The 25,248-nt window shown below is 35.9% G+C and overlaps 1 protein-coding gene across 4 annotated transcripts in view; it reads right to left on the reverse strand.

Moving 5' to 3' along the window:
- Positions 1-3,141: 3,141 nt before the first annotated feature.
- Positions 3,142-25,248, reverse strand: part of CWC22 (CWC22 spliceosome associated protein) — a 33,859-nt gene continuing 11,752 nt past the window's right edge. For all 4 annotated transcript variants that reach the window (XM_075093641.1, XM_075093639.1, XM_075093640.1 and 1 more), the window contains exons 13-20: positions 25,084-25,165; positions 23,766-23,826; positions 11,044-11,121; positions 9,757-9,909; positions 8,709-8,836; positions 7,647-7,748; positions 7,345-7,538; positions 3,142-3,982 (exon numbers count right to left, since the gene is read on the reverse strand). In XM_075093641.1, the coding sequence (XP_074949742.1) occupies positions 3,396-3,982; positions 7,345-7,538; positions 7,647-7,748; positions 8,709-8,836; positions 9,757-9,909; positions 11,044-11,121; positions 23,766-23,826; positions 25,084-25,165 (1,385 nt within the window). In that variant the 3' untranslated portion in view covers positions 3,142-3,395. The remainder of the gene's footprint in view (positions 3,983-7,344; positions 7,539-7,646; positions 7,749-8,708; positions 8,837-9,756; positions 9,910-11,043; positions 11,122-23,765; positions 23,827-25,083; positions 25,166-25,248) is intronic.

Raw genomic sequence — 25,248 nt, forward strand, 5'->3', positions numbered from 1 at the left:
CGCCAGATACCCCACACCACATCGCTATGAACACCCTCACTCACAACCCACTTTTAAGTCCAACGGTACAGGTTGCTAGTCATAGAGCCAACAAATAGCACGTTCTCTTCTTCTGAGTCGAGAGCACTTGTGATTGAAACTTGCAGCTCAGTAAGACCAAAGCAGCTTCGCATTAATTTCATCTGAGAGGCAGCCAAGCCATTACCTGAACACGGCCCAGAGGTACCTACATTAGGCGACTTCTGATAGCACAGGTCTATTAAACGAAGTCATAACCAGACCCAACTGCAGAAAGCTAAGGCCAGGCTGTTTCAGTCATGCTTCAAGTAACAAGGATTAACAACTTAGTGAAGAATGCCATAGAACCTCCACTTCTTGAAGTCTTTCAGTCCAAACTGCTGTTCAAAACACAGCCTAGCCCTCCAGCATTAATTATGGCCTGACACATGAGTCACTTTATTACTCTGCATGGTCTACTATTAGCTGTTACTGCTAAGGAAAGAAGGCTCAGGATTGCTGTGGATCACTCAGCTGTACAGCAATTGAGAGGATGGACTGAAAAACCCCCAAAACTCTTATGTCACTGTGCAACTCCTGAAATACCCTCATTTTGAATGCTCATAGTATTTTGACTACTTCTCCCTTATTAAAAAAAAAAAGTAAATAAAATAAATAAATAAATCAAGGGCAGGAGGACTGATCCGGGCTACAGAGCAGTTCCACACAAGGAGAGATTACAGGTGAATTTTAACTTCTGGAAAAAAAAATGGCAAAGATACAGGTTTAGGAATGTAAAAATCACACACGTGATGGCAAGCAGGAAACAGCTACACACCAATAATCAGAAAACATTATCAGAAAGCAGTAAATGAAAGTGATCAGGCAGAAGCTAGAAAAGAAACACAGTTTTACACATACTGTATAGTAGATTACTGGAACTCTGGCCACAGGATGCTGCAGAATCCACCCAGAATCCCCCCCAAATGAATTAAAGAATGAGGTCACTCAATGGTCGATGCCTTACTTGGAGATGCACATAGTGCCTCTGGCTCAGGAAGTCCTTAAGCAAACAGTCTGCTAAAATCTGGGAGTGCGCTTGGTGTTACTGACCGCCGCCAGTACCGGCTCTGGGCCGGAGACACTTCTGGTGTGCGACAGCGCTGCCATTCCTCTGAGCACGCACCTGTTAACATGCACACACCAGAACTACTGCTCATTGCCTTACTGCTTTTAGCTAACATTAACCTGCTCATAGCAGTAATGGTAAAAACAACAGCTACTTTCAACAGGTCATTCTATTAAATACCTACTAATATTTCTGGAAATAAAAAAAACCCAAACCACCAAGAAACTGTAAATGCAGCTAAACCTCAGCTCAAGTCCTAATCTCATCCTCCCCTCTTTTTCTGTCATCAGAGAACACAGTATTTTTATCAGCTAGTATGAAATAACACAAAAACCTGGAGATGTTTAAGCTGGCATTTCTTGGTTGGCATGTCTGAGATCAATGGTTTATTTTTTAATACATGTTTTCTGTTTTCACATTTCTTGTTTTGATGTACTTCCATTTATTAAAAATGTAATTACCAAGCTTTCTAACCCGAACGGAGTATCTCAAAAGTTATGGGTTAATAAAATTTATGCTATTAAATCGATAACTTAGTAAGGGGAGTATTACTCTAGATAAATTAAGTTCATACAATTAAACCATTATGAAGTACAGATCCTTTTCAATAATGTTCGTAAAGAGCTATCAAAGCAGCGTAACAATCATCTGCAGAATTCCTTTTCGAAAGCATTCTTTCAAATTACAGTTTTCCTGGAATTAACACACTGCCAAAATGCACAAATCATTTCGAAAGTGAGAAGTGCGTTGCACAAAAAACCCACCACAGTTTAAATAACACGTACCTCATGATGCCACTGCAGCATTTTTAGCTGTGTGGTATAAAAAGATAGAAACCTTTTTTTTTTCTCTGCAATATGAATTTATTTTCCATGCAATTTTTTTTGACTGAAAATGTTTTATTATGAAAGCTTGCAGAAATAAGTTCTGTCGAATACAGAAAAAAATTTTTAAAATGTGACATTTTTCTTAGAAAAATGTTGTGACAAGATTTAGGCAAAACTGATCTCTTTCCTTAGGAATTGCTCTATTTTCTGTTCTGAAACAGCTCAGATATATTTTCTATGCTTCATACAAGATGAAATATGATTTACACATGAAATGTGTAAGTTCTTGTATGCCCAACAATTGTGTTCATTTCAAAGAAAAAAATTGTAGTCTAATGGCATTAAGAATTGCACAATATACAGCTGTCACCTCTGCCTTTCTGTGTCCACACTATTTCCTATTTCATACTGAAAGACTTTCAAAATTGTCCCTTGGTTACTAATGAAATTTAGAGTCTTAACCAGATGATTTTGATTCATTAGTGATAAAATGAGTGTTGAGCTAGTTGCTTCAAATGACTCCAGGTAGAACAATTATATTATAAATTGCTCCAGCAGCTGAAATTTTTTTGGTAAACTTTGCTTCCAATAAACTTAAGCACTTCAAGTCACGTTGTTCAAAGTATCTAAAAAGATTTGAAACACCTTTTATTTTGATTTCTTTTATCTACTGGGAAAGATGCTCCTTAACTCTAGCCCTACAAAGGAAGCGTTTAAAGTCTATGACTTTAAAATCAAATTCATAGCTGGGAAAAAAAGCCAACCCATCTCTAAGATTACAAGCATAACTAGCTCAGGATGTTACAATATTAAAAAAACATTGTGAAAAGTAACAGAACAAGTTGACACACTTTCAGATGTGACATTTAAAACAGCAATGTTGCTTTTCCAATTTTTAACTCTTGAAGAAAAAAAAAAAAATCAACTGAAGTATTTCCCAAAAACGTTGGTGAAACTTGATTTCATGTTTGCAAAGTTGGTAGAATATACAGCTATAGAACACCTGAAATGCTCATGCTGATGCTTGAGATTTTCATAAAGCCTTCTCATGTGACATTCACATTGTAGTCTGAAATTTTTATATTTTCCACCCTAGCCTCAGCATCTTTCAATTAACAAGCAAAGTTAGAAACCAATAGACTATAAAGTTACAACTACAAATACTTGAAACCAAGTGACAAAAACTCATTTCACCAAGATCTTAACAGTTTTATTCACAAAATAAACAGCTTCATCTTTCCAAAGAAAGGATTTAACAGAAAGACTTGATACAATAGTTATAAAAAAGTGGTACTGAAAATTTGAAAAAGTCTGATAAAATTTACAAATGCAAACTATCACTTTGTACAAAATTTTTTTTTTAAAGGAAGTTCAGTAATAGATTTTAAAATACAGGTTTAACAGCTCAGAAATGCACATTTGTTTCAAACCCTGGTTAGGTATTATTTTCGTCTGTGTGGGGAATTCTCCCTTCGTCTGTCCTCGTTCTTTCTGGATTCTCTGTACTGGTCAGAATAACGGCTGTGCTTCTCTCGATGTTTCTCTGAACCATTTCTGTATCGATCTTCTTGTTCCTCCTCTCTTGGACTTGAATTATTGTGGGATTTCTCTGCAGATTTTGATCTTTCTCTTTTTCTACTGTGATGTCCATTATCTTTGCTCCAGTGTTTGTAATTTTCATCATCGGACAAAGAAGCTCTTCTCTCTGCTTTCTTCTGCTTTGAATTACTGTGTTTATTTTCTAGATCCTTACTTCTTTCATGGTTCCTATCCTTTCCACTATGGTAACCATCTCTGCCATTGAACTCATCTCTGTGATGATGCTTTGACATGTCATCTCTCCTGTGTGATTCTCTCAAATTCCTGTGATTTCTTTCTGATTTGCTCTCAGTATCACTTCTTTCCTCTTGCTGCCTTCTTCCCATTTTCTTTTCAAGTGATTTCCTTTTCCTTTCTTGTTTTTTCCTGGAAACTTTATCAGATTCTCTATTTTTCTTTTGCATTCTCTTTCTTTTGGCTTTCGGAACATCTGAAATTATAACAAATTATGGGAAGAAGGTTTCATTTTACACTTAACATATTACACTTACATATTACACTTAACTTTTTAAACTACATAAAAAGTTCTAGAGAGTTATTTTTTGTCAGAAGACTTTTGCGGGTATGTATTTGGATAAAGGCTTCAAAATAATGAGCTTTGATTTTATTGCTCTACACTCCCAACTGTTGCATGCAATGGGGGAAAATCCACCCATTCTTTAATTGGGCAAGTACTGGTTATTTTTAAATGTCAGTCTGCATTACAGGCTTTTTATTTTACATAAAGATAAATTCTCCATAACAGTGTGAACTGACTATCAAGCCCAGAATTACTCCCCTTTTTTTCTCTAAGCTTCAATATTTCTCAGTAACTCCACTGTTACTAACACAAGAACCTCAAGCTAACGAAAAGCAAGGTCACAACACATCACTGCAAAACCTTAAGAGCATACAAATAAGAAATTAGGGAGTAGCCTTATGCATTTCATCCCATTTGCAATGCCTATACAGGTATCAAGAACGTGATGCTGCTCAAACCAAACCGAAACTTCTCCCTCAACTTACATAAAAACCCCAAACCCACACTTGAATGCAAAACATTACTAAGCAGTCATATCAGTGTTAAAATAGAGCGACTCACTAAATGGGAACCTGACATAACATCTACAAACCTGTTGATCGAAGAATTTTTTGGCTCTGTAAAATACGCTTTCATATTTGAAAAGATTTGAAATCCTGTGTACTGACAAAACTCCAACCACCTTGCTTCCCAACCCCACCCCTGCAGTTAATCACTTAAGAGGGAACAACTCTACAAATCTGTAGGTGGACTGCCACTCACAAGTATCCATCAGCAAGGCTTTTATCCCTTAACTATCTGCAAGTGATGCCTGTCTTTGAGAACCTCTACCCACCATCATCCTCTTGCTGACTTGATACAGTCTATGCCCAGTCCCTTTGTAAAGTCATATTTGAAAGCACTCTCACAATCTTTTCTTTTTTTTTTTTTTTTTGAAGATCACCTTTCCCAGACCATCCAGTCTCTTAACATCATTTACTTTTCCAATCACTTCCCATAAAAGCTTATTAGTCAACAGAGATTAAAAGCAGCAGATGGGGAAAAAAAATCTCCAACACTACCCTACAAGGAAACAGAGGCATGCTGAAATGGCTTGAGACAGTGGTACCACAGCAGCACAGAAGTGGTGCCCTGGCTCATTTTCAGGAGAAATAGTGAAGCTTTGTCAACTATTTCAGATTAAAACTTGTGTATTTCTAAATACACAGTAGTGTTCATCCCACTGAATGTGGAAGAGGCCTCACCCTTCCTGTTTGCTCTTTATAAGGAACCTCTAGATTTCACTCAACAGTATTTATCAGTGAACACTTAAGTTACAGCCATTTAGAATAACCATTAATTCACCTTATTCTATGAGCTCCAGTATCATACCAGGTAACTGTTTCTGATCATTTTTTTGAAAACACCAGTGATAACTTAACAGTACATCAAGTATCTGAGTTCTACAGCAGCTGGCTAGGCTTATGTCTGAACTAAGGCTTCCTGGCATTCTGATAAAATGTGATGATGGATCACTTCAGGTAGATTTTAATACACTAAGTTTTTAAACAGTATTTTCCCTATTATTTTACACCCACCAGAATGAAGAAAAAGACCTGAGAAAGTAAATACAGAGCAACAAGCTGCTTGGATAACATAAATTTCTTCCTCTGCTGGTCCTGTTTTGGTTGGAATGACCTCTCCAGAGAAGTTCCACAATTAGCTGTCAGTAAAACAGTAATTTCTAAATTAGCCCTATGCTCAATTTCTATTTTCTATTTTCCTTTATATATTGCACTGTTAAAACACTGAAATACTGTAGCACATTCCTCTGAAAACTGCGTTTCAACTCTACCAAATTATTTTAAAGATTTAAAAAGCTGCAAACACAGGAAGACTTGGATTTATAACTGGTAACGGACCTCAACCAAGTTTACCATTATAGAATAGTTATCTCCAATTAGCGTCATGACCACTGCTTTTAAGTGCACAAGAACCAGTTAAAAAAGTGAAACTAGACTACAAAAATATCAAAATGCAAGTTTTAATGAATGTGTTCCTGAATGGAGAAAAGACAAGTAGTAGAAGGGAAGGTCCTAAACTTTGAGAAATAAAGTGTTCATACTAGCAGACTGCAGACTCAGTTGGTTTGTCACTAAGGACTTACCTCTCTGGTTCCTATCAAGCAGCTCAGCAGAGCTGCAGCTGTCTATGCAGGAGCCATCTGGCTCTCTGCTGAACTAACGCCTCCTCTGACCCTGTTTAACTGTGCCCTCCTCTACTGCTTTGTCGTCATTAATGCGATAAATGCGAAGATACACAAATCAGACTTTGTACAGCAAGACTGCAATGGAGAACAAAAATGCATTTCCAAAGCCTGAGCAGTTCACACTGCTTTTATTTTATTAATCAGATATTTTCATTTCAAAGGCACATAATAAATCAAATTAACTTTGAATCAGCAAGCTTCTGTACTATAGAAAGTTATGCTGTGTTATCATCTGCTCACGTTACATACCATGGGGGATACCCTACACACTAACTCATACTAGCAGGTACTTAATAGATTAAGCCATGTTTATGACACTTTGTATCAAATAGAAGGTTCTACAGCAGCAGGATGATAGAAGATGCTAAACACTAATTATAATGCATAAAACTACAAACCACTAAGCTGTCAGCAAAAGCTAATTCCTCCTTGGAGATTTCTCTACAGACAAGAGCCTTCACTATATCACCACACAAACTCCTCCTGAGGAAGAGGAATTAGCAATGGAGGCTGGGCAGGATTGTAATTCAGCCAGAACCGAACGATGTAATTTCTGACCCAGAAAGAAGCACGTATTTACAGGGCAGGACACAAGTAGTATCAAGCTCACTCAGTCACACCCAGCAAAAAAGAGTTGTAGACATTAGTCTACAGTTCACTATTAAGTATTCCACAGATACATTAATAGGGAATTATTCTAATCCTTCCATCCTCCACTAGAATGTAGTGGTAGTACTGTGCCACACGTATCAGCTATGTAAAAAAAAAAGTAATCTACAAAACAATGTTCCTCAGATATTTTAGTCCCTAAAAATGGAACTCAGTTTTTTGAAAGTCTAAAATAAATTTCCATGAGCAATATTTAGTATTTTAAACCTTGTAAGTTAGAATAATTGGTTACTTTTTAAAGCAGAGGAACTAACACTGTCTATAGCTAGTTTTTCCTCAAAACAAGTATACATAGAAATAAATGGGTGTATACAAGTAAATAAAAAGTAAACAGTTATAGCTAGTGTTTAGGTACCTGAGTCACTGCTGTTGTCACTGCTAGATGAGGAGTCACTGCTGCTGGACGACTCTGAGCTACTACTGCTGCTGCTGTCAGAATCAGAATCTGAGGACGAGTCTGTCTCTGAAGATGAATCTGATGACTCAACATCTTGTTTCTGTGTCATTATCATCTTTGGTGCATTTTTAAGATGTTCCCGTAATTCATCCCTAATGAATAAAAAAAAAATATTTTTCCCCAATTTTTTTTTTTTGGCGGGGGGGAGGGGGGGGGGGAGGGAAGGAAAGTAAATATCAAATAACAAAAGTGCTCCTCACGTTAGTCCTCCAAGGCCAATAGAAGTGAAGAAATTGATGGCAAAGCGAGTGTTTCTTGGGTTATCCCGAGGCAACAAACCCTCAAAGAAAGGCTGCAATGTTCTGATGAAAAACAAACATCTAAATTAAACATCATGCCAGCTTAGCACTAATTCTCATTGACATCAAACACTGAAAAAGAAACTGCATGGACCTCCATAAGATAGCCAAAGTTTTCTCTTAAAGTATTGAAAAATAAATGCGTGAATTGTTTATATCTGTGATGTATCTGATCAAAATGCTATTTAAGAACTTGCTCTTTGATGAAAACATAAGCTGCTTCACACAGAATCACATACATACCCTGACAGATTATGACAACAGAAAGCCTGATTTTGTAAAGCCCTGAAGAGACTTATGAAATTGCAGTAGCCTGTGATAGCAAAGGAAAATACTTACTGACCAAGAAGTTCAAAGATCTGAGTACATACACTGAAATGCCAAACAGGGCCCTAAGTATAGTTTCAAGTTTACACGAGCTAAAGCATCTACTAAATTCTTCATCATACACAGAAGAAATCCCAACTTACAGAAAATAGCTCTAACAACTGAAAGGAACATTGCCAGGATGCAATGCATTAAATCACATACAGGCTTAAAAGAATGTGTTATTCACACTATACTTAAGGATAAGCAACTAATCATAGAAAAACTGGAATTGGTAGTACTGTGCTTTTTTCTAAGTTTTGTCAGAAAAAGAAGCTACAGTTATATTTATTACAGAGCTATATAGCTGACAATATATAAAAATGTACTTAGAAGATTCTTATATAGCTGAACTACCGTTGGGGAAAAAAAGATACATCTCAAATAGTCACGCGCACACTTGAACCCAAACTTATGGTAACACACTTGGCTTAATGGAACTCTTTGCAGTGACTAAATCTATACATGAACTTGTTCTTGAAGTACTGTAGCAACAGAACTGCAGTCTTAGTTGAACCTGACAACAGAGTTCTTACCTGTACTTTTCCAGATTAGAAACTAATTCAATTTACAGTTTCGAAAAAAAATTCAACTTACTCATCTTTTAATCTTGCATTTAGATTAGGAAGTCCCATATATTCACTGAGTTCCTGAAAGAATATTTTGACAAAAATTCTACTGGAGGATGTGGTGGTTTCTTCACTCAGTATTATACATTCAAGGACCTGAAAATATTTAGAAATATACTTAGAAGAAGCCCTTATATTTAAACATACATTCTTTTATTTGTCTTAAAAACCTTTGTCCTCATGAAATAACGAATAAATACCGATTTCCACAGACCCTCCTCCAGAACATAAACCCTGTAAATTCCTAGTTAAAGCTTTTCTTCCTCAAAAATTCTTTTCTACCATCTCAAAGCCATTTCTGATCAGATTTATACTAGTAATTCTTTAAGTATTTATTTTGTCCAGGAAAGCTTCACAAAGGCAGATCAGGTGTGTGAACTTCCAGGAAGTTAAAGATTTGGTACTTAAGTTCCACAGAGGTGAAATATTTGGACTGACTTCTGTGTGCCTGAAGACTGACAATGAGACACAACAGAAAAGTAGGAAAAGAGAAGTTACCTTGACATAACATTAAAAATTAAGAAATAAATATCTCAGAACATAAGATTGCCTTTATTTTGGCACTTAAATCACAAAATGGCAATATTTTAAAATTTCTTGTAATTACATAAATCTGAAATTAACATACGAAGATCATTTTAAAAAGTTTCTTCAGGCTTTTTTTTTTAGAGACTGTTCTGCTATTTACATTGCTGCTTAAAAGTTCAAAATTCTAAAAAATTGTACGTTTTAATCAACCAATGGCCCCTGAGCTCCACAAAATAACAGCTTAAATCAACTACTTCAGAATGGGGGAAGGAGGATGATGATGCACAGGGAGCAGAAAGAGGACATGGAACAACACAGACTTGTTCAACAGTGTCTGAGAAGATATTTAAAATAATCCAGTTTTCTACAAATACAAGTAGTTCCAAATTATAGAATAAATACTAAAACTCATGTATTATACATTATTTCTGAGTACTGGAGATTAATTATTGAAAAAGAAATCTAGGACAATAGCCTTTTTTACTTACACTCCAGGGAATTGAATCGGTGTACAGCAGATGAGCAAACATCTTGGCAACATTCCTCAGTTTGTTCGTTTCCAAACGATGAATGGTATCATACTGTTCTTTGAAAATAGCTTCAAAGGATTCCATATATTCTTTTTTTAACATGCAGAAACGCTGAGACAACATTGTACAATTTAAACAACCAGATTAAACGAAATATTAAACATGCAAATAACCTACATGTAAGTGACCTAATGGTGCAAATATTTACTGCAAGACTTTCCTTTTAAGTAACACTTGGAGAAGAAAATACCTTCAAATGGATACAGTTTTATTGCTTTCAGCAGTTTGTCAGAACAAGAAACTCATCTGCATTGCAAATTAGTAATTATCAATGTTGAAGTACAGGAAATTACCCAGCAATTTCTTTTACTTCAGTACATCCAGTATTTTCACCTCATGTGACCCCATCAAATGTAACTTTTTTTCATTACATCTTTGAAAGACTATTTCAAATTAGAGAGGAAGGGAACACAGAGTGACATTTTGGATATAAACATTCCAAAGAACATGGAAGTTAACATTTACATTCTACTGAACATGTAGATTCATATAGTTAGTGCTTCACCATTGACTATCAGCCTAAGTATTTCCTCAAATACTGGATAAAACACACAAATGGAAAAAACCCACTCCCTTTCAGTGTAATTTGCTCCCTTATGAAGACAAGTATTTCATCTTAACTAGTCAGGTCTGTCAATATCTTAGATAGGGAAAACTTAACCAACAAATAATTGCAATTAAATTCGCAATTAGTTACCCAAAACCAAAGAGCTAGCTGTTTACTGAAAGACAAACAAAAACTGTCCTGGAGTTGTGGGTGGGGGTAAGTATTCAGTCTTGTGCTCTAAAACCTACTATGCAGCTTTGAACAAAGTGGTAGAAGACAGGAGTCTCCAAAATTAATATTCAGCACTGTAAAAAGGGTATTTTCCGGTAACTCATAATACTTCATCCTTTCCTTTGCCACTGATTTATTGTTCTATCATAATGAGAAAAGAAAGAGGCAAAAAAGCAACAATATAAAGAGAAAATGAGTTCTCTCATTCTGCATTCACTGTGCTTATTACAATCAAAATGTGAATTCAATCAACTAATACAATGAATCAACTAATGTAACCATTTTCAGAATTATAAAAATACTATTAAAATTTAATGGATAAATAAAGCTAAGTTTGACACACAAAAAATAGAGTAAACCAGTGAAGTTACCTACCATAAAATGTAAAATCTGAAAATAGAACTCACCCCTGCCAGTAACCCAAAGAATTTCTCATATGTTCTTTGCTGAGCGCAGCAGTCAAGTATCATATTGCAGAGTTCTTTCTAGTTTAAGAAAAAAAAAAAAATCACTAGGTAAATCACTTTAGCAGCAAAAGACCAGCATTACTAAGTACCAAATACTGAAGAAAGTCCTACAAGGATGTGAGCTTTGGAAGAAGAGCATTTACATAAAACTTCATTGGTAGCATCAGTAGTTTTCTGAATTTCTCATGTTTTAGAAGTTATCTGGGGCATGAATATGAACTTTTGTCATTCAAATTTCCTCTTCTGCTTAAGCTAGAATTTAGGAGTTAACACACTGAACATCTCACCAAAAAACATCAAAACTAATTTACAAACTGACTTTACCACTGTGGAAAAAAAAAAAAGGAGGTATAAGATAAAAAGGGAATATTTTTGAGGGCTTCTTTTGTGGTTTTGGTTTGGTTTTGTTTGTTGGCAGTTTTTTTGTGAGTGTAGGGTTTTTTTGTTGGCTTTTAAAATAGCACCAATGTCTGCATTTATAGAAAATGAAGATTCTTTGCAACTTTGAAATGTCAAAACAGCACATAGACAAATGATTTGGAAACTCAGTTACAGTGTGCATGCTCTGCAGCCTATTTCCAAAATCAGAAATATCTGTAGATTTTGGTATATACTGATATTTTTAATTATTCAGCCATAATTTTCACCACAAGCTCTGCTTACCATAAGCAAGCAGAAGGCAGTGTTTCACTGCAATTGCTTCAGAGAGGCCTGAGGGTGATGAACAGAAAGACTAAGTTAAGCCTTGGGAGGCTGATCTGCCTAGACTTCTTCTATAATCAAGAGAGTGAGAGGAACTTTTCTAAAGAAGTTCTAAAGAAGGCTCATGTTGTAAATCACCCTCCGGAAAAGCATATCTCCTTCTTGGCTAGGAAGGAGCAGAAGACAACTAGTTAGATTAGCCTCCCAAAACTTTTGTGCATCCCCCATCACTGACAGCCTGCCTTCCATTTCTCCCCATCTCTGTGGCAGACATGGCTGTAAGCACCAGCTAAGGCAGTCCCACAGAAGATGCCCTCCTTCCATTGATACCAGCTACCTAGAAGAATTAGACCCAGTCTTTTTCGAATACAGGTTGTCTGGCTCCCTTTCTCCTTATTCCCCAATACCATCACCCCAAGATCCTTATGGAATCACCCTTGGCAGCTACCACCTCCTACTCTTCACACACACCAAACCAAGAACCAGAAGGAAACACACACGGGTCGATTCTGCTTTGTACTTCACCTCTAGGACCAAAGACCTTCACCAGCTGAGAGCAGCTATCTAGGCAAGTAAGCAAACACAAGTTTTTAAACGGACTTATTCCTCTGACCTACTATGTAAATTAGATTGTAATATGGCTATGAACTGGTTTAGGGCACATTTTGAAATTAAGACAAGTGAAGCAAGCACTTTTGTATAAATTACAAGCCATGAAATAAACAGCACTTAAATAGGACTGCAGTTTTTCCCATTAACTTTTTTTATTATTTTCTTGTAAGACCAGCTTCATACCATAAACCAATTTATGACATTCCCAACTAGGATTACGGCTGTCAGTCATGTATCTTTCAGGATAAATTTAATTTATCTTTAGTAACACTCCCATAAAAAAAACCTGGGTAATTTCAAGCATTTTGTCTTCTCTCTTACACCAGTTTACTGTAACTTATACCAGATTTCATATTCTCCCACTTGTGCCAGTCTTCCAAACACATATTCCAAAAAGAAACATTTTGCCCATCAGAAAAACTCACTAGCAAATAAAAAGCCAATCATGCTGAACAAGAAAAAAAATATACCCCCTCCAAATATTGAGGTAGTAATGTATGAAATAACCTTACAGATGTGTTTAAAGGCATTCCTTTCAACACTGTCACACTGTGTTAGTGTGATGTATTAAAACACATATTAACTTTTTACATTATCCTGTTTTACAGTAATGTTGCAGTTAATCAGTTTTTAAACAATAAAAACGGTAAAGTGCTGATGCCACTGCTAATAAAGTCAGCAAGACTTGAAAAACAGATTAGTTTTCTTCCTCATCTTAAATGCAATTACAACATTGGTATTCCCTGTGGTTTACAGTAATTAAATATTTTAACATTTTAATTAAATATTACAATGATTTCTAGGAGGGTACCTTGAATAATCACACGCATGAAAATAGACTTGCCCACAAAGCCATTCTTGCTAGTGTTATCAAAACAACTTGAGGTTAGGTCTAGAGCAACTGTCTTCCAGATTAAAAATTAACAAACTTTAAAATGATTTAATTATTTTCTGAGAGATGTGACAAGTTCACATAGCGATTCCAGCTTCATTTATAGCTTTAAAGGTTAGTTAAGTAACTTCTATACTCCCAGTGGTAACACTTCTGGTGATGTTTATGGCCAGAAGAACCTGTGGGTATTAGTCTATCACTTGCTTAAAAGAACTCAGTGAATTAGTTTTCCAGCTTTACAGGCAGCTTATATATTGTGTTGTTAGCTTTGAAAATATCTGACAACCCATATAGATGATGAATAATCTTTCATAAAGATCTTTACTTCATTACTGTATTATGGAGAAAAGTGGCCTTTCCCAAAACTGCTAAGACAGAAGATAAGGAAAAAGCTCCTTTCTAAATACACTGCTTTTCTTCCAGTTGCCCCCAAACATTTGCTACTAGCTCTTACCCAAACAGATAAATGGTTTAGACGGACCATGGCTCAACCTAACATGACAAGTATAATGATATATTTAAAAAGATGAAGGGTAAACCAGGAAAAGACGGGAAGACAGGAAGATGAGGGGAAAAAAATCAGACTTACTTTTTATCCCAGCTTTATAATTTTAAAAAACAAGCACACCCTGCCCACTCTATATTCCCTCAGCTTCACACAAAGGCAACGGTTCACTGCAGACAGACGATCTAAAGCAACTTGGCTTTCTCACTCCTTTCTGATCATGGGTTCCTTTTTAGAGTTACTACATTTTTTTTTCCTATTTCTTCTTCCCTTATTTTTTGCTATTTCTTTTCTTTAACATTTGCATTCAGCTAAGACTGCAATTTCAGAGCTGCCCCACTGGCTGCCTCCAAAAGGAGGTCTCACTCTCCCCTCCCTACCTGGAAGGGATGCAATTTCCACCTCCCCTCCCTTGCCAGCCACACAGCTCTGTTCCATCCATTGCATAGACAAGCTGAAGCAATCATGAGACATCCCCACTCCATAAACTCACATAGCTTCTTAAAATATAAAGCTATCAATCCCAGCACTTGGTTTCTACAATCATACAAGGAACTAAAGGAACCAACTCGCTGGAAGCAAACCTAGTAAAGGACATTAGTTGGTTGAAGTCAATGTGAAATTGGAATTACGTGAAATTAGTGCCTTGCATTTCGTACATTTGCATTGCTTTTACGGATTCTACATTTTTCCTTTTTCCTTTCAGCTGAAGTATATTTTACTTCCACTTGCTACCATAAAGCTCTCTCTACTGTTGCATATCTTAATGTGTGTAACCATCACAAGTGCCTATTTTTTCCAGCATCTCTCTTCTTTCTGTTCTTCACTCCTCAAATTACCACTTAGACCCAAGGCTGGCAAAGCCATGGAAGGTGTTTCAGTAGCAGGTGGCCTCTTGGCAAACTACGTGCCTTCAACAGCTACTATACTGTCTCCAGGTCAGTCCTGTGTTTGGTCAGCTAATGGTCTTACTCAGCTTTTATTGTCCCTTTATTTCCCATTTTTTGCCTCAGCTTGTTTTACGTTTAGAGCAACATATGCTTAAAGCTGAATATGGTTATCAGAAATCTTGCACACACCAGACCTATAAGTTGTTACACAGGAATCATTAACTGGATATAAGGACAGATATTTTCAATCATGCTGCTACAAGTCTGCAACACACACACAAAACAGCCTGGTGAAATAATACATTAAAGCCCCACAGTATCTGCTTCCCTTCCACCTGAAAGCTACACATGCAACTCCATCTCTTTAGGTTAAATGCATACATACATGTTTGGAAGATCAAAGTCTAGCCAGAATTCTAGCTAACACAGTTGCCAGTAACACACAAATATAGCATAATTCTGTATGACTTCTATACTTTTATTTTGTAGACAACAATATAAACCACAACATACACAGAAAGGGCAATGAGCTTCCCAATTATATAATGAAACTTGTTATTTTTACCTCATTATTATCTTTAATGTCATAAAGATATGCAATTATAGAAAACTTTCTTTTATGCTTACTGGAAATATTTTAATATAAATATCACTTGCCGTATTTATAAGGCGTGTGCAGTCTATTTGCTAAAAAATAAAATTCAGCTTTAAGCACTCAAGATAGTTGAAATGAATCTAAGATTTTTTTAAAAAATAATTTTCTGGTAGGAAAGATCAGCAAGAGCTGAAAAATGTAAACTCATGAAAAGTTATGAGCATATGCTTAAAACAATCTTACCCAATAAATACCACATATATAAGCAGTACTTTTTAAAACTTGTGTTTCTGGGACTTCATCCTGTACAGGTATGGTTTCAAAGACCTCTTTTAATCCATTACTAATTATTTCAAGTGATACTTTTAATAATCCTTCTACATGTTCATATGGTTTCTCCTGTCAAAGCTCAGTCCCTCTGTATGATCCACAAGCCTTTTAAGAGTAACCCCTATTCCATCGCTCAGGTCATTAAAGAGATCTCAGGTCAGCCAAAGCAACCAGTTCATTCACACGTACCAAACTATTTAGAAACTGTTTTCAATTTTAAATATGTAATCTACATTATTAACTGGAGGGAATGAAAGAGGGTAAACTAGCTCCACTAATTGGTCTTTCCAAATTTTAACTCAACATCCAGATTCTGCACCTATACATGCATTTCCTGATGTTCTATATCTTCAGGTATTACACTGACATCAATGGCACTGTGTGTTGCACAAAATAAAGCCACTGAAGAAGCAAGCCCTTGTCCATCAAAATTTTATATCCTAACTATAACTATAGTGTTCAGAAGCAGCTTTTTTTGATGTTGTAGTCTTCTGAGGCTCCTACATGTTTCAATGCCAGGTCAAAAATACTGTAAAAATTTCCAACAGTGTAAAACGGCCAGACAGTAACATCAAATAAAGTAGTATACAAATCAATACTTTGACTTGAAAAATATCAAATTTCTAGTGGGAGTGTGGACCCACCTCAGACTCAAGGCTACTGATAACACTAATAATTCCTTCCTTTCTTCAACACCTTTTGAAGACTCTTGAGGAACAGACCTCAGATTGATTTTCAACTTGTGATTTATACATCTCTGGCATCAAATATATTATTTCCATTTTAAAGATATAATTCACAAGCCATTAAGCTAACCTATGTGTCTTATGCACTGAATAAACACCCTGTAAATTGATGAACTGTGAAAAGTATTCCCAGGATCATACAGGTCATAAGGAGATAGCCAAGCTATGCCCTGTAGGTGTGGATTAGTTACTGCACCTTGGATTGAGAAACAGCTGTAACCACACACAGTCCTTTTCAACCCAAAGGAAATCAGCCTGAGGGGCAGCTTCTTTCAAAAGTTTTGAGATATATTACAAACATTCAGCTATCAATGTTTTTAAAGAATTAAGAATTTTTAGAAATTATATATTAATTACATTCTTATGTATTATATAATACATACTAAAGTCTTATTTCTGTTATTTATCATACTAAAACATCTGGAAACTATGATAAATAATGCCTCAAGCCAGGCTGATGTTCAGATGAGCAGTCTAAGAATAAGATCATTCTGATTTTGATGGAATTTGCAGACTTAAGGCAATGTACTTGAAGAGGTACTGTTCTTCAAATTGTATTGTAAGAAGTACAGTTAAATTTAATGAAAAACCTGAACTAAATGCTACGATAGTCCAGGCTAAAATAGTATATGGTTCAGAAAATTAGATGTGTCCATGTCATTACTTATACTTCCAGACATTAACAATAACAAAAGAAGCAAGGAAATAAAGTTTATGCATTAACAGAACCCCAATTACACATAGTTTTAACCTCAATGTCAGAATTACTACTATGTGCTTTTCTGATCATTAAATTATGAAAATTTGGATAGATTCAGCATCTCAGGCCCACAAGAAGTCCTGCTTCAAAAGGCAGGAAATCTACCTGAGGGCGATCATCTTTCACAGGCAGTACCAAGTCTGTGAACTAATCATGGGGCAGTTGCCAAACCTACCAGTTGCAATGCCCTACAGTGACAAAGTAAACCAATGAATCTAAGAAATCATCAACTTGATCAGAACATAATTATCAGCTTTAAGACCATCCCACTCTATACCAGTTTCCTGGACTACATTCTCACTGAATGTCAAGTCAAAATAAGTACTTCTCTTATCTTCAAGACTCGATGCATAAATAGCACAGGAGAGAAACTGACACCCCCACCCCTCCAACTAGGACTGTTTTGAGCAAGTGTGACACCATCCTGTAAAAATGAAAATGTGTCAAATGCATGATCTTTCAAGAAGGCTGTTCCTACAATAACTTTTGTCTTTTTAAGTTGAAAAAAAAAAAAAATCCTGTGACCCATTACTTTTGTCTGGGATAACTGCATTGAGTGGTAGATATTCTTAGAGCAGAGGCTCTAATTTATTTTAGCAAGCTTCCCAGCACTGCTGTACACAAATTTAGTTCTCATCACAACCAAAATAAAAGAAACAAAAGCCAATCTCTTTTGGGCACATTTTCAAAGAGCAAGAACAATGTATAGTTGGTTGGTTTTTTTGGTTGGTCATCCATGCCACTCTCCCACCTTAAGGGAGACTGGGCAAAGACATTTCCCTTTCTGCTCTCATCTTGAATGATGCTAATAACCTTTTAAAATTAAGTATTCTGTAGGCAGCAGCATCTTTAAAAAAGAAAAACACACCTATATTCCACACGTATGTTTCCCTAAAGAAGGATCTCTAGCTAAGTAGTTGACACTCCTGTCTAGGTTTGTATTACTGTGAGGATCCTCAACTCTTTCTTTTCAGCTGAAACCGTCAGAAACTGATACGTACTCCTGCAAGACCAGAAGCAACAAAAATCTGTTAAGGGTAAGCGTAAAGTAAAAAGCCTATTTCTGACATTTTAGTTGGGCTTGTTTGCTTTCCTCATAGTTCAGAAGCCAGAACAACCGGTAATACCATACTCCTTTAAATTCAGTTTTAATTTATTTAGATTTTGTTCTTTGGTAATGCATAGGATTAATGCAGCTTTAACACAAAATAACAGCATTAAAAAAAAAAAAAGAGAAATAGCGTGCTTTGCCAAGACTGAACATATGCCCAAAGAAGCAATTGTAAGGCTTGTTTAGAACAGCTTCTCACAGACTGTAGTACAGATGACAATAAAGCTTTTGAACTTGATCTGCAGGCTTCACTTGAGTCTAAAAAACACCAAGAAAAGCAAGCCGCCTCCTATTAAATTTACTGCAAAAAGGAAGAATTTAAACCATTTCAATTTCTTTTTTCCTTAAAAAAAAAAATCAGAAACCAATACATGAGAATTAAATTCTGAGCATATGACATACTTAAATACTACTGCCTAATGCAGAAGAGCAGAACTAAGATACCAAAGTGAGTCAAATCAACAACAACCAAAAAAAGTAATAAACCCCTCTGTAAAAGCTTAAGAATCCCCATGGAAAAGCACAAGGAACAGGAGAGTCCCAGTGCTCAGGTGACACATACAATTGTCTTCACAGCTGAGTTACAGTAACAACACTTCATCGATCTGAAATACAGGAAGCAGAGGCATACTAGGTCAGCAAGGGACCTCTTGGAACCTACTCCTCAAGTGGGGACTTATGTCAGTACAAGAGAGAGTGAAGAAGTAAAATTCGGAAGGTTTTCCTACCTGGACAAGAATTCAGAAAAGAGGTCAGAAACAAAGGGGAAGGAAAAAATAATTAAAAAACCAAACCAGAAGCAGAAAGACAGTGACACCATTTAATCTGCTGAAGTAATAAGAAACAGAGTAACAGGAAAAACAAAACTTCAACAGGCTTTTAGTAACAGATTTAGAAAAAAATTCTTAGAACTGAGAAAAGGTACAAGATTTTTAAGAAACACAGTGGTAGAAGAAGAGAGGATCTACAAGACATCATGCACAGCAGGATCCTGAAAATCTGTAATACCGAAGACACAGCGTGAAAAAGGATCAGGAGGCAAATTTGTGACAAAAAAAGTTTTTAAATGGCTTCCGGACATTTATATTAAACAGGCAACGTAAAACCACAGCAGAGTAATACTTTTGCTCACTTAAGGTAACTGACATACCAAAACAGAATACAGGCAGAAGAAACCTGAAAGGTTACAATAAAGGACCAAGACAGAGAAACAAGAAAGCATGTCTATCAACAGTTAATACAATACAAAAGAAAATGACACATTTTAGAGAATTTAATTTGTAATGACTAAAGAAGGGTCCTTTGACATAGAAGACAACATTGAACATGGTAGAGTCATCTAAAAAAGGATTAAAAAGGGTAAGAAGCAGGTCATCTGTAATCAGGAGGATAGTTTAAAGACAAGGTCCAGGTATGATATTCTATTTCCAGAAACCTGGAGCAAAAATAAATCAATGAGAAATAGTCAAAGGAAAACTGGAAAGCTGGAAATGAAAACTGAGCTTGTGAACTTGGAAAAGAAAACTGTGGAAAGAAAAGGTGTTTTCTCAAGAAAAACAGGACACTGTAGTAGGCAAACTTTTCACCCCAAAAAAAGGGGTGTGGGAAAAAATAAAGGACGAGGAAATGGAAATGAATATTTTGAGGATGGAGAATTTACAGCTGAAGACCAAAAATTAACTGCGTGTGAGTCAGATGGGAAATGGAAGATGGATGTTTCTGTTCAACAGCATCATTCACTTCCGAAAAAGCCATATTTCGTTCGTGGCAGAATTAAAAAATGTGTTCATCTCGAGTCAGAACACAACAATTTGAGGCTAGTAAATTAAAAAAAAAAAACAACCAAACCTCCAAAACTACTGATATTCCCCTTGCCACCCAGTACTAAACTGCAACGCCAAAAAACAGTATTATGTTGCTTGATTCTGTAGATGATCCATTTGAACCTTAATCCTCTTTTCATGAGTCAAGAGTCCTGCGACAGATCCATTACTGGTATTAATCATACAAACACTTGGGTTGCACAGCAGTTAATGTGATACGATAATCTGATAATTCAACCACTGATAAGAACTGCTAAATATATTCCTGAACTCAGCCCTGTTAAATCATGCCAAAAATCTCTGTACATAAAGGTTTCCGGAACAATTAACCTGCAAAAGTCGTTAAGCCTGTACTAGGGTCTTAAAACTGTTCATGTCTCTCTTCAGGTTTTGAATATTCTTATCAGTTTTTAGATTGTATTTAGTTGACAATTCACTACTCAAAACCTGGGGAAAACAGTCTTAATGACAAAATTAAAGAAGGCTGATTTTATTAAGTAAAGCCTTCCAGAATAAAAATACAGTTACTGTAAAATTAAACCTAATGTGAGCAAAAATTTTGCAATAAGAATTTTAAGTTTCACCTGATATTTAAGTAATAGAAACTGCATTAGAAGGTACTTCAGTCAAACACTCTGGTACCTGCTTCTCATGATAACTGCCACTTGTAGCAGGAGTTGGCGTACAGAACGAGCTCTTACCTACAGGGTCTTCACTGTAAGAAACAACCAACCATGACAATATCACCTCTCCTATCACACTCGATCTAAATTGTGATTTTCTTACAAGCATAAACCAAATACTGAAGATTCACCCAAGAATTCACCAAACATTTCAGGGATTTCTCAAGATTGGTTAAAGCTTTGAATCATAAGGTGCAAAGAAATTGTAGATAAAGACACATCACCCTGCCATACAGGTTGCCAAAGCTTTCAGTAAAACAGACCCCCCCAAAGAAGAGCTTTATGGATAAAAAGGTAATCCTGTGGTTTGATAATGGAGGCAGTGGGAATCAATTCACTAAAGGCTTCAACTGGAAGATATTAACTCGAAAGAATAAAAGATGATTTTCCTTGGTTAGAAACCAGCAGTTAATTCAACCAGAAATTTCTGCTGAGTGCATTCAGTTTTTTATCCATGTGGACAGACTCGAGCCCCATAAATCCTTGGATAATTTTGTCTGTATGTGGTGGTTCTTTCTGTTCTTACACTGATCAGGAAACCTCAGGTTTTTTTATTTTTGCCCGCAAAACACTTCTTAGGAGGTGTAAGTCTATACGATGAGCAAGTCAAAGCTCTCACATCTTGGATTAAGGTGAGAAGTAATAACGATTATTAGAGGGAAAAAAAAAATCAGCATGAAGATTATGCCTAATGTGATAACAAGATACAGTTTTACAGCAGTTTTGAACCCTGAACTGTAGTAATTCCTACAACTAGTACTGAATCATAGGTTGACACTAACTTATTTTTATCTCTTTAGATATATACTTGCACACACACATAAAATGCCAAAAATAACACTTCTGCATTTATTTTAAAAGTCTCTCATTCATAGCCATTACAGCTGAATCATAACTACATCACCTCAGGTTCTTCTTTTTTTGAAGGGTGGTGTGCTAACCAAAATAAATTATGTAAGTGCCACAAACTTTAATATTCAAATACATAAACTCTTATTAATCTAAATGCTCTGAACTTTTTAGTATTAAAGTGTGTTGGAAGGACATGTTAAGGGAACAAAGTAATACTGATTAGAGACTTGACTAGACAGCTAGTGGGATATTGTATCTTGCCTCCTCCAATCATTTTTCTCTAAAGAGACATGAAAGTCAGAGGAAACCTTTCAGAGATGCTTCTGGTCACAAAGCTACTGTACTCTAAATTAGTTATCATTGTATTTAATTGATTCCTAACAGGCCCATGTATATTCAATTTCCTCATACTTTAAGTGTCAAAACTAGACATGGGTGTTGCTCTGAGAGCTTTCCTACAAAGTTAGGAGTAAGAATTTTTGTGTTTGCAGTGCAACAGGAAAAAACCCAAACATGTCTGCACATTTATTTTTGTATATAGTAACATCCATGTATTTTTGATTTGTGATTGATAGGAGAAATTTAACATTCCTCAAAGCTCAGACAAAAATAAAGTCCTTCACAGGATTACATAATATAAAAAAAGATTCATATTCGGTAAGTTAGCACCCCATAAAGCATATGAAAAGTAACACTTTAAATTCATCTGTGTATGTTTGGTTATTTTTATTTGCAGCAAGCAAAGGATTCACAGAAAGCAAAAGAAAATAACCTGGCAGCAAATAATAAGTTAAATCTCAGAAATACCAAATGAAGTGGTTAGGAAAAAAAAAAAAAACAAACAAAAAAGAAATCAAAACCAAACTAGCTGTTTCTTATGCACCTAAGATTCTGACTAATAGGTTGGTTTTTTTGGGTTGTTTTTTTCTTCTCCCATTAAATTTAGCTTTTCTGAGCCAATCTTGTCCACAGAATAGTTAGTTGTTGACAGAGACTGCAATTTGTTGGTATTAAATACGAACAGTTGAGTAGTTCTCTGAGCAGTTAGTTCACAAGCAGTGTTACGCAAATTATCTCTCTCTTGTATGATCTAGCACATATATTGTGGAATGCTCTCTGTTCTTTACAGCTGAACTGATTTGCTGGAAAACAGGGGTTTTTCCTCTTTAGAATTCTTCAGGTTATGCTTCACTGAGAATCGTCATCCTATGCATGCTTAGTATTTCATTTCATGCACAGAATTAAAGAATTTGTTAAGAAAATACACAATCATCTGAATTCTTCGTTTACTTCCATGTAAATTGCTTAGCAACAAAACAGTACAAGAACAATAGGGAAACCGATTTCTGACTACTAGATTAAACCAAGGTTTCAAAACACACCTAACTGTAGCCCAGATCTCCACTTACTAGTTACTATTATACTAATAAGGTTACCTCTACAGTTTCAAATGAAACAGAATTGTTATAATTAACGTCATAAGAAAATTAACAGCTCTGTCAAGTACAACTCAAGAGAGCTGCATTTACATTCTACCAGGATCTAGTAGAAGTACCAGCTTAAGGACAGTTTCCTTGACTTGAAAACATACCAGTTCTATTGATCATACACACAGCATCTGAAGACAAAACTGATTTTGTAATCTTGGAGATCAGACAACAAAGCAATCACACTTACAACTCATTACGCTATTATCCAAAGAGGACTGCGAAAGCAACAAAAACCACATTCTTTTAACACTATGCTAAATTTCAAGCCACACTGCTAAAGTCTACAGCTGCCCGCAAATATGATCTTCAACTCTCAGTTCCTTCAGAGACAGAGCTCTCAGAATGACTGCCACGCTCCAGTACTTACGTTATAGGGTAAGCGTTTCAACAGTCCAACCAAAAAACCTTTTCAAACAGGCTATGAGCAAACATTTGAACTGCTTGACAGAAAAGAGCAATTGCATAGGCCAAATGTCTTATGCAATATGTGTCAGCCTTTTTGCTCTAAAGGTTGTAAGACTCATTTTAAGGAAGAACAGCTGTAAGGAATCACTCTCATTCACCTGCTTGCTATACAAACTAGGCCCCAGGACAGAAGTAAGTGTTCTAGATACTACCATAGAACTATTTCTTAATAATATTAATAACAAAAAAGAATAAGTGAGGCTTACAGTCTGACTTTCAGGAAAGTCCATCTTCAGCAATTTGTGAGCACATTCTTCAAAGTCTAAGCTGCAATAACAGAAAAAAATACTTCTCATTATCTGTGCGATATACACTACGCTAAAAACATTTCAGAATTATATTGATTGTTGGCGCCAAAACTTCAACTGTTTTGAAATATCTCATTAACATTCAGAAAGCTGTTTGTTGGGTTTTTTGTTGTTGTGGGGTTTTTTTAACAAACATTTTGTATTTCATGACTTTAAATCTGAAAATTAATCATTACATTAAGTCATTACATTTGCAGACAGTCTGAAAACAGGATGACTCAGGTCAATATTACTATTACATCATCTTACAAAACTTAGCAAAACACAGACATGTGAGCTCATTTTGCACATCCTGGAAAACACAGAAATGCAAGCACTGTACATAAGCTCCAAAACCAGTATATACACCGCACTCTGCTCTTTGCACTTCTGTCTTGCATATTGAAAGCCTTTAGCTACCAGTAAGTACCTCTTCCCACCCAAGTATAAGATGAACAAACTTAAGTACGGCAAGAAAGTATTCAACAGTAACTTTGAGAAATACAAGAGCCTTTCATACATCTCAGTATGGTATTAATTCTTATGTCTAATGACCAATACCACAACGACATTATCCCACCCTTCATGCAGGTTCAGACCTGCAAAATACTGTGGGTCATGCCTACTTTTAATGATGGAATTGAGTGGCATCCCACAGATTACTCTCTCCTTTCACTCAGGGGACACAGGAGTTGTGTCTCCATGTTTTGACTACTTGTACCACGTACTCCAAGGGGATTTAATTCTCATGATGAATGCAAATACAGGAGACTTCAGGGTTGGTATCTGTATACTTATTTTCCAAACAACACAGATGGCAACAGGCCTAAAGATTACCATGCTGCAGAACTCTACTCTCAGAAGTGGAGAAACACTACAGCATCTCTAAGCATGTCACGCTTTTTTTTTTCAGAAATTCTTAAGATGCTGTATAATCTGAAGATCACTGACTTTTGTTCACTCAGAAAATTGTGATTACAGCAATCTTCATAGAAAAGTTCCAGTGCACAACTCAAACATTTTGAAACAGGATTTATTTTAGAATGAGTATTTGGGTACCTCTTTGTCAAAGTGGCCCGCTTTATACAATTAGGTTAGGCTCCATAAAGAACACTTCCCTGCACTTTTATGTTTTTCCCAAATTGCACATGAAAAAGAATTTAAAAAGAAAGAGAATTCCAGTTCACCCATTTCAAAGTAACTACACTCATAGGTGTACAAATTATATTATATTTACCTTGACTGAATAGCAAGATAAATTGTACGGCGGAAGGAGACCAGGTTGATTTCTGTTTTGTCATGGACAGTAACTTTCTGACCTGGGAAAGAAAAACATAGTTTTGTGAAGAGCAAAACATTAAGGCAGATATATGTATTCTCTTAGAACAGCTCTATTTACTAC

This window comes from Phalacrocorax aristotelis, chromosome 5, assembly GCF_949628215.1.
Source record: "Phalacrocorax aristotelis chromosome 5, bGulAri2.1, whole genome shotgun sequence".
NCBI classification, from domain to species: domain Eukaryota; kingdom Metazoa; phylum Chordata; class Aves; order Suliformes; family Phalacrocoracidae; genus Phalacrocorax; species Phalacrocorax aristotelis.